General features: G+C 31.5%; 1 protein-coding gene and 1 long non-coding RNA gene across 4 annotated transcripts; both read right to left on the bottom strand.

Moving 5' to 3' along the window:
- Nucleotides 1-1,892: 1,892 nt before the first annotated feature.
- Nucleotides 1,893-3,755, bottom strand: LOC134278691 (uncharacterized). Of its 2 annotated transcripts, none has more exons than XM_062760989.1 (2): nucleotides 2,814-3,755; nucleotides 1,893-2,291 (listed from the first exon to the last, which is right to left on the bottom strand). In XM_062760989.1, exons 1-2 carry the CDS (start codon nucleotides 3,592-3,594, stop codon nucleotides 2,287-2,289), a joined length of 786 nt encoding a protein of 261 aa, XP_062616973.1. In that variant the 5' UTR covers nucleotides 3,595-3,755; the 3' UTR covers nucleotides 1,893-2,286. The 2 variants fall into 2 exon arrangements, with proteins under 2 accessions (XP_062616973.1, XP_062616972.1); XM_062760988.1 differs by having other exon boundaries at nucleotides 1,902-2,291; nucleotides 2,646-3,755.
- Nucleotides 3,756-4,912: 1,157 nt separating this feature from the next.
- LOC134278692 (uncharacterized) lies at nucleotides 4,913-9,287 on the bottom strand. 2 transcript variants are annotated; one of them, XR_009994494.1, is made up of 3 exons: nucleotides 9,249-9,287; nucleotides 6,451-6,595; nucleotides 4,913-5,537 (listed from the first exon to the last, which is right to left on the bottom strand). It is a non-coding gene; the product is annotated as an uncharacterized LOC134278692 (long non-coding RNA). The 2 variants fall into 2 exon arrangements; XR_009994495.1 differs by having other exon boundaries at nucleotides 9,170-9,263.
- Between the last annotated feature and the right edge of the window lie 1,469 nt (nucleotides 9,288-10,756).

The following is a 10,756-nucleotide window of genomic DNA, read 5'->3' on the forward strand; positions in this document are numbered from 1 at the left end:
TGACCAGCTTAAAGTTTTTGGAGTATGTTCATTTTGAAGTTGTTTGACCTATTTGGACAATTTGCATGAAAGGTACTACTAAGGATGCACACTGCTGGACTTGTTTCAGATAAATTTGATTCATATTTCCCAGATAATCGAGTGACCATATTTCTTAAATCATAAAAGCCCCATGTTAACCAGTTTTAATTTATTTTGTCACGATTACAATTAAATAATACTTCACTTTATAATTAACAGAGTGAGAAAGATCTATGACCGTGCAGAATGTTGCATTCATTACAATTTTGGAAGATTATTCTTTGAAACAAAAAAAAAGAAGTGAACGATGAATGAAAATCCTCATTTCAGCGCAACATTATACAAAGTATAGCATTTCAAATGCTTTATAATCATTAATGGAGGTTAAATGCAGTCGGCATGTGTATTTTTAAAGTACACCTAGAAAAGAGGTACCATTGTTATGTTTCATTGAATACTGTTCGTTATCTCTATAAATTTCATTGACCATTATAGCTGATTGTTTGTAACTCAATGATTTAAAAATATCCATAATTTTTTTCTACAGTCCAGCTAAATCATAATAATAATGTTTCAGTCGCCTAATAAGTGTTAAAATCAAACATTCTAATGTGAGGAAAATGCAAAGTGTTGGTTGTTTAGGATTATATAATCACTTGAAAGAAGTAAGACATCTCTTTCAGTCCAATGTATGCAGTATACTTTTCAAGTCGTTGAAAATGAAAACGTAACTTCAATCATCGTGAAAGGTCAACATGTAAATACACTGGGTCTGACTAGGAGCCTGGATCTTTCATTTGGTGACAGAACATCATTTCTATTTTAATTTCTGCCGAAGGTTATGTTATGAGGTTAGTAGAGAGAGTAGACTAGAACACTCTGTCAGAATGGAAATTTAGGGGAAAAAAATTTTAAATCCTGCAAATGAATGAAAGGCAGATGCAAATCAAATTTAGACTACATAAACAGTATATGAAAGTTTTAACTTAAAATACTGGGGCCCTTTTTACAAAAGGACTTACGACTTAAGACCAAATTTAATTCTTCATATAGCTTTTTAATTAACATTATATCGAAAATTATTTTCTTCTTTTTAAAAAGAAAGTGGTAAGAAATTTTTACACAACCAATTTCAAAGAGAAATATTAATTTTACAAAATTTTACAGCAATCTGAATTTTTTGGTCTTAGTTGTAAGTTCTTTTGTAAATTGGGCCCCTGGTTACAAAATCATCTTTATTTGTAGGGCTTATTATCATTGTTAATTAACGTCTTGAAATCCTACATATACAAACAGTTCACTTTCCGAGGATTAGATCCTTTTAAATCACATTTCATTTTTTTAGAAAAATATTTTTTTTACATCCCAGTTAATCAACCCTACCTTACTTATTATATTGTACCTGAATACTCTACCTATAGTGGATTCATAAACTTCATAAAATTCCTGGCAAAGATAGGTAGTGAATGCTCTATCAAACCAAATTTTTATACCTTACCAAATAAACATTTTCTATTTGATATTGAATTGCTGAGAAAAATATCAACATCAACATTAACGCGGCTTCTCCCTTAATGTGAAAAATTCTGTAGTATAATTTAAAAAGTACTTTCATTTCAAAACCTTTGTTTCCAATTTAATTACAGTCTTGTCTGCAAAAATTCCTTTCAAAGAAAAGATACAATGCGTCTATTATTCAAGTTTGAAATTCAAAATAAAATCGCAATCTTCTATAAGTCACATGAAAAAGGGAAAAGATAGCAAACACTGATCGATCTTTAAAAAAATCACAACTGTAAAGAGGGCACATAAAAGGGTCCCTGGGAATTCCAGAGGTGTGATCAGGTGTCCAGGAGTAGAAAGCATCCCCAGTTGACCGGTTACCCCCGTCGTGAACCCCGTTTATTAATCACATGGATGCTAATATAAAACTTTTTCATATTTCGTTTTTTTAATCATATAATAAAAAAAAAATACTGCTGGATTTTGTCCATAAAAACAGTTTAAATACTATACCTTTCAGTGAGAAAGTATTGTTAGCCAATTTCAAAAACAGACACCATTTTGTGTTCCTTTTTTAATTTCTTATTTCCATGCATATAAAATGATTTAAAAATTGTTAAAACAAGGTTGAATAATTTTTTTCCATGTGTCAAAATTTAATTTCCAATTCCTCTCACGCTTAAAGAATTATACACAGAGCTGCTGTTTAGTCTTCACCTAGAGCTTTTTTTCTCCGTAATATTTATGATCTGTTGGTGTTTCTCAATCTACAATAAAACAGATATTTTTAATAAAATAAAATATGATAATACAATAAAATTAATTGTGGATCAAGCTGAAAATTAGATACAAAATTTAGATATATGATGCTTTTAATAATGAAGTATTATCCTTGTCAAGCTAGGCTCAGTATGTCTTGGTTTGAAATTTAACATAAAAGTTTTAAAAATAGTTCTTCTGTCTGTTTTGCATCAAAATTATTTTCACATATGTAGATAAGATCTTTCAGAGAATATCCGTCATCAATTTAACACCGTTTCTCCAATAGCATGAGTAATGTTTTTTGCAGTCTATACTCATCGAAACTCCCATAATATGAAGAAAGCCATCTTCAAATTTACCTGTAACAGAATTCTCTATGTTAATATGTCTGTATATATGCAGACGCGCTGTGCTGTTTAATGCATCCGAATGTCCATACCACAGACGGTGAGTTCTATGATCATATGCTATACATGTAGGTCTAAAAAACCCTTGTTCCTCTGAAAATAGGTAAGACAGAAATTTACCGTCTTTATCAATCAAATGTACAGTCCTGTATAAAACGTCACACACCAGAATGTTGAGCAGCGCATCTGTGCAAATTCCATGCGCAGTAAACGTGTCTCCTGAAACTGATGGATTTCCGGTGTATGTGAAACGGTGTTTTCCATTATAGTCTGTTACCTTTAAGGACCAGAAATCAGCCACCACAATATCCTCGTTTCCATTCTCTGTGATGTAGGTAGGATGGTAATACAATTTCTCACCTTCATCGTTGTACTTGATGGTGTGAACATATTTTCCTAAGCTATTATAACGAACTACTTTTGTACGGGTATATTCATATGTAGTCCTTTCAAAATATTCATTTCCCATACCAACTAGCAAATCTCCCGTGTGAGATAAACTGAAAATACATAGTGGTATCCATTTTTTTGATTTTCTAACCAGTATACTTTTATTGTTGTAGTCTGAAGATATTAAGGCGATGTCATGATTTCTGTCTATATAAATCAGATCACCCTCCTTGTTCACAGAATGCACTCCAAATGAACTAACATTTGTAACATCGTTTAGTTGAAACAATGTATCCCCTGCAATGTTCATCAAGAAGAGATTGTTAAGGTGACTAACCCAGACTCGATCGGATGTTACATAGGAAATATGATAAACGCTAGGTATATTTATTAATGGGACGGATTCTTTGAGTAACGGCTTTGGCATCAACCTTAGCATTGTATTACTTCCTACCATTTTCCTTCGTCTTTCCATGATTTCAAATTTAATCAAGAAATCAGAATCCCACATTTTTATTTCATCGTTGAAAATAAAGGCAAAGATAGCATACTTATCCAAAATGCTTTAAATATAGATTTTCTTCTTGGATAAGAGAAATTGTACTGGTTCTCTAGCCGAATGGTCGTATGAATGTTCATACTTCTCAATGAAGGAAATGTGTCTTTTTATTGCTTGTTATGTTCCCCAAACGAAGTTGGGGAACATATTGTTTTTACTCTGTTTCTTATTATTATTATTTTTCTTCTTCTTCTTCTTCTTCTTCTTCTTCCTGGGTACTTTTTTGTCCGGGAATGATCTCGTTAACTATACATCCGACTAAGGTGAAATGTTTTTAGGGTCAGTAGACATGTTATGTAGATTTGCGGAACGAAGGTCATTTTGCGCGCACGTGCTTGCAAGAGCGTGCACGTGCAACATGTAAAATGACAGATTTAATTGATATAGGTGTAACTTTTTAAATTTTTGATGAAATGCTTTAAAACTTATAACATAAGGATATATTAGTAGCATAGACAATATGACATGGTCAAAATAGCAAGATCTAACGCGCATGCACGTGCACTTTGCTCTGATTGGCTGAAACTAAAGTCTCAATATCTTTCTTGTTTTTTGACGAAATCCTTTGAAATTTTGAAAATAGCCATGCATTACAATATCCTACAACATGATATATAGCAATTATCATGAAAACACGTGCATGCACGTGCGCTGCAATCTGATTGGCTGAAACTTTAAATAGCTATAACTCCTTTGATTTTCAACCAAACAGGATGGGATTTGGAACATAGATAGATATACTGGTCTACTACAAGAAAATATGGTCACCATGCACATGCATACACGTGCATGTACGTGCGCTGCAATCTGATTGGCTGAAACTTTAAACAGCTATAACTCCCTTGGTTTTCAATCAAACGGGGTGGGATTTAGAACATAGATAGATGTAACGGACATCTACAAGAAGGTATGGTCACCATGCTCAAGTATGCACGTGCGTGCAGGTGAAAGGAGCAAAATCCAAAAAACACTTGAATGAGCGCATCTTTTTTAATACTTTTGGATTAAATACTTTAATATTTGGTATATTAAAATATATAGATTGTGTAGACAAGATGATATGGTCATTACACACATGCATTCACATGCGCACGCATGCAATGCTAAAATTTGAATGAACTTTGTACACTTCTGGGTAAACGTAGTTAAAATCTCAAATGCATGGAGTGTGTCTTATTTAATGAAGCCTCCAGGGAATATGGCACCAAAAAGGAGTTGGGGAGCGTTTGGGGAACATCTGTAACGGTCCCCGTTACAATTAGCACTAGTTCCTTTTGTTTCATCATACATCTCAAATAATAAACTCTTTTCGATATAATTGCATCCATATCAATTTTCAGTCTCTGAGCTTGTTTTGTAATTTTTTGCTTCATTTTTCTTAAAGTGTTTATATTTGTATTGACACTAGTTTTGAGTGATTCCAGTATATCAGTTTCAAATAAGAGGATATCACTTCTGATATTAACAATTGTATCTCTGTATTTTTGTCTATACTCTTTATATACGAAACGTATATCAGATATTTCATGATTTCCATGCCCAATGCATGCAAAACATATTGGTTGTTCACATGAATGGCACCAACATTTAAACATCTTGTTCGGATGTGTACCACATTTTTCTGGTATTATAAAGTCTCCAGCCTTTGCCCGGTAATTTACTACATTATGGTATTTCGTATAAAGATTTCTCAAATGTTTCATCTCACAAGGAGCGCATAGATTTTGTTTACAAGTGTTGCAGTAAAATTCAGCTTTATCCCGACATAGAGAACACTTTTCAAGTTCATATTTAGAGAGGCCTTCATTCATTATTGTTTTTATCGTCACCCCACATGTCCACACCAGGCTATAAGTTTCCTTCGTTAATTAATTAGTGGGTGGAGAGTTCTGAACCTGTTAATATAAAAAAATCAAGCATTTTTAAAATATCTTCCCCATTCTCCGATTATTCTATTGCGATAAAATGAAATAACTTTTTTACAATTAATCTCGACCAGCCGATGAATTATATCATTTTTGAATAGAATTTAATAAAAAAATTTTTGAATACATCCAGAAGAAGCGTGCAGTACTAGTTTACATAAATAAAGCCCATTGTAAATTTGGAAATTAATACGTGAATTGTTTAATTATTTCATGTTTGTACAACACATTACAGAGTATTTCAATGTATAGGATATGTAGATGCTATATAGTTATTTATTACATACTTAGATACATTTATTACATACTTAGATACATAAATACAGGATTTTTGCATATGCGATATACCTGACGCCACAATAGCCGTATCAAGGATCAATATCACACCCCTAGTAAATAAAACCACAAAAACAGTGATCATAAACAATTTTTTGGTGGGTTCATATACTCTTAATTTTAGCTTTTTGAAAATAAGCATAATCTTACTTACAAATAAGTGATTATTTTCAAATTACGGATCAAATGCACTAGAATTAGAAGCAGAAAAAAAACCCCAAACTTTATGAGGCAAAAGACCATGTACATGTATGTAAGGAGTCCATGCATGATTATTTACTTACTTTCTTCTCAACTTAATGTGTGCTGTATTTTATTACTAAGTGTGTAATAAACATAATAATACATACCCTTTTCCACATCACATCCTGTATCAGCCCTCGACCAATATCAGCCCTCGGGCCTTCGGCCCTATGGCTGAAATTGGTGTCTCGGGCTGATACAGGATGTGATGTGGAAAAGGGCATGTATTATTCTCTATGTACTGTATCTTTTTGATGACTTCTATTTTCAGTGATTAAGAGTAAAGAAAAAATAAAATTATTACATTGTCAGTATTTACTGCTTTCAACTAACTACAGGGAGCCAAGGGCGTCGGTCGACAAACGATGCTTGGTCATCCATTGCATTTGATCCCGCCTCATATATTTGGAGGTCCATTTTTTCTGCTCCTAATTTCTTTACTTCATCTTCTGAAATGTAAATTGTATTTGTCAGAAAATGCAATTTTTCATTGAGACTAATGCTGAGGCCAAGCTTAAAAAATTCTTTGTTTGCAGTTGCCGATCTATAATTTTTAGATTGGGTAGGTAGGTAGGCAATTTTTTTTTAATTGTTTCCAGATTTTTGTAGGATAACATAAAATAAAGTTTTCATAGGCCTACTATACATGAATAAGCTGCACTCTTGGAACTAATGATAAATGAAGACAAAAATTGAAAATGAAACAGTTTTAATATCCTGAAAATTGGAGAGAAAAAATAATATTATAAAATGGCTAAAAAAAAGTTTGGGTCGGGTGCATTTTCAGTGGGTCGGTAGGCAACTGCAAACAAACAATATTTTATTTTCGGCCTGACTCATGTTTTTCAAACTAATTGTTAGTCCATTATTTATACATTGAATTGGAAATGACGACGGATTTTTCTGTTATTGCCTGATCATGACAAGGAGCACACGGCGAGTATGACCGATCAGCAGGAGATGCCCACTCCTCCATGGCACCTGATCCCATATCTTATGTTTTGATGGTCCGTGTTTGCTCTGCTCCCATTTTGTATTGTTTAATGGACTTTTATATTGAGTACTGTTCGTTATCTCCATATCCTTCATGCTAGTATACATATTCCTGTTATTAGCTACCCATACTTAAATTCTAATTTTAATGCTATAGCGATACAAATTCATTTCTAGGAAGAGTTCTCTGCCTTTAATAGGTACTACCTCAATATGCATGTCTAACGGTTGATTGATATTGATTAACGCTGAGTCGGCAATATTTTATTCCAATTTCGGCAAGCATAAATAAATAAAGCCAAGTTAAAGCAATTTTATACATTTTAACAATGAAGTACCGAGACTAAAAATTAAACACAGTTGAATTACAACTTTTTTCGCAGTCATTTTAAATTTTACTGCAGTCAGGAGTGCAACAAAACTGTTTTATAATTATCAATGAATTTAGTTTTTCTTCACTAAAAACATGCTTTCAATATATCCATCAACAAAGTATTTTTGTAGGACAACTTTTGTATAAAACATATTTTAAGCTTAAATTAAAAAAAAAAATGCTGAGTGGACAAAAACTTGTTGGGGGAAAGTTTTATATATCTAATATGATAATGTTCTGATATTAAATCTTCACAAACCAAAGTTAAGACAATGCATGTTAAAAAAAGCTTTTAAAAAGCCCATTTCTTCTCAAAAACAAGGGAAAAGAAATCAAATCAATCTTTAGATCTAATCGTTACATTTCTGATACAAGTCAGAAGGATAAACAATTATAGTTCCTTTGATAATACATATTGAAGAGTCTTTGAAAGTGTAGTTATTTTTTTTCAAATTAAGTTCTAGTAATAAAAATTTATAAATATTTTATGCCTTTGTCAATTCCATTGTCACTTCAGCTATTATAACTTTGCCATATTTATACAATTTAAGGTTATAACTAAAAAATATTTTATGGTAATGAAAAATTTAAAAAAAAGTACCGAGAACTATTTTTAATTTATTCTTAGGCATGATGACATATACTTTCATTCAGAAACTTTCTATATTAACGGGTAATATCCCTCTGCTCCAAATTTCACATTTTTTTTTTAATTCCAAACATTGATTTTCATCATCAAATAGAGCATTAAATTCAAAATGGAAAATAGTTTGAAGTATGAATCGTTGCTTACTTTTTCAGAAATGAATAATATGTCAAATCATGATATGAAGAAAATTTGATATGGTAAATAGAAAGATCAGTTAATTTTGTATCTCACAATAAAATTAGAAATATGAAGTATATATAGAAATTATAATATTTACTGTCATACCTATCTAATTGTCATTAGAAAACATACTGAAGCATTGCTTTTTAAATCAGAATATCAAATTGTTTTCTGTGCTTTTGAAATAATATGCATTAATTAACAAGAGTTATCTTTCCATTATCGCCCTTGAAAATATTTTAGTGAAACAAAATATAAATCAATGTTTATAAACAATTCTGCATCTGAAATTTCTCTGACTTTAATATACGTTAGGAGATATTAATATCTCAATTTACACCATTTAAAGGATGTTTTAGGTAAACTATTACAAATAATTAATAAAAATATTGGCAATAGAAACTAGAAATCCACATCTGAACATTATTATAGCTTCTAATGAGTTGACTATAAAATGGTTCTTGTGAATTAAATCTATGAAATATGACATGAAAATTCATTGAATTTCATGGAAAATTGTCTTCAGAAAGTTATCTCTCTTAGCATATGGTTACTGCCCCTTAAATATTTAACAGTTGTTTATAATCAATATAAAAATCAGAGGTAAAGTGATTAATGGGGTTTAGCTACAAAACTCTTGAATAGGAAGTTTTTTCTTTTATGGTTAACAAAATTAAGGATTCGTTCTTGGTAGACCTAAATGTTTTTTGATTTACCAGACACAACAAAAACACATGGTCATATAACAGATCGTGTTTACACATATAAAACGTGTCAACACGATCTGTTACTGTAAGAACGTAATGTTGTGGGAAATAGTTTACATACCTGGCACATCCTGTGCGGTTAAAGTGTTTTCTGTTGCATTTTCATAATGAATAATTTGCTTGAAATAAAAAAAACTTACTTGTAAACTTAGAAAAAATATGTCATTTGGCCATCAAGACGGTGCTCTGATTGTTGTTCCTCTACTAATTGGCCCCGGTACATTTATATTGCAAGAACCGAAAGTATTTAGAAATAATCTTTCCCGAACAAATGATTAAATATTTTTGTTTTTTGTTTGTTTGTTGTTCTTGTTTTTTTTAAATTTAGAATTTTGACATGAAGAGACTTATAGAGGTACGAGGGTTGTCCAAAAAGTTCCTGAACAATGACGTTTTTGTTAAAATAAATGGCTTTATATATATTTATTAATTTAATGTATATCAAAATATTTCTTATTAAAATCAAGTCAGAAAGATTTCATTTTTATTGATGGAACTTTACATTTTCGTAAAATTTGGGGTCTTTAACATGTTTCAAGATCGCGGATAGTGCGCATGCACGGACCAGTCTGACTTTAAGCTAATTTCATTATAACGTCAAACAGTTGGATATTGAATTTTGAATACATGTTCATGGACGCACACTACGTACATTTTAATCATTATGTCGCACTGCAAAGTGCCAGCAAAAATCTTAAATTATACATCATAATTATTTGTTTTTTTTTTAATTCAAAACAATATATACGATAATCAATGAGCGTCATCAATATAAACTATCCATAGGCGTCGGAACCCACTTTTTTCCCAAATATGTACTTAGTACAGGCATTGAACATATCTTCATAAGTTTAGCCCCCCCCCCTCCCCACTTTCCACAGATACGCCTTAGTATAGGTTAAAATTGGGAAAAGTGTTCGTGTTTGGAAGAAAACTTTTGGTACTGGAGTTCGAACGTCGTTACAAGCTTATCATTAAAACATATTTTTTTTATCGGACGTTGCCCCGTTCGGACGGCCGAGGTCACTTTTCTGTCGAGTTTTGACACCTATTCGTGAGGATTTTTGTTCCGTTTTTCCACTGTCGATTTAGTAATCCATACTTATTATATGATATATAAAAGAAAAATGATTATAGCCTCTTTATTTGTGTTACATATAATGTTTATTAAGCTTTGACTTGCTTTATATAAAAAAATACACATTTTAATACAAACACTTATTTTCCACCTTGGGCCATGAGCACTATCGACGACCATTAAAGACCCCAATTTTTACAAAAATATAAAGCTATATCAATAAAAATGAAATCTATCTTGCTTGATTTTTCCACAGAAATATTTTGATATATAAATGATATATATAGAAACATTTATTTTAACAAAAACTTCATTATCTACGAACTGTATGGACAAATCTCATACTTGTTACACAGAAACTTATAAAAATCTAATAGGGCATGTGTTTTAAGCAGTTCTAGTATTCTAGAAAAGCCGAATGTATTTCCTACGATCTATATTTTCATATTATGTAATACCTTTTTTATGTCTCCCTCATGTAAAGAAGAGCCCAGCGGATGTATCTTTCAGAAATAAAAAAAAATCTTCGACATCTGGCTTGGATGAACTGATTTATTTCATTCAGTTGAA

The sequence above is a fragment of the Saccostrea cucullata genome, unplaced genomic scaffold (assembly GCF_032062105.1).
Source record: "Saccostrea cucullata isolate Sc308-1 unplaced genomic scaffold, CSIRO_AGI_Scuc_v1 ctg6436, whole genome shotgun sequence".
Taxonomy (NCBI): domain Eukaryota; kingdom Metazoa; phylum Mollusca; class Bivalvia; order Ostreida; family Ostreidae; genus Saccostrea; species Saccostrea cuccullata.

Coding starts and splice junctions, on each gene's coding strand:
- LOC134278691 (XM_062760988.1), bottom strand. CDS start 3,594: ATGTGGGATTCTGATTTCTTGATTAAATTTGAAATCATGGAAAGACGA.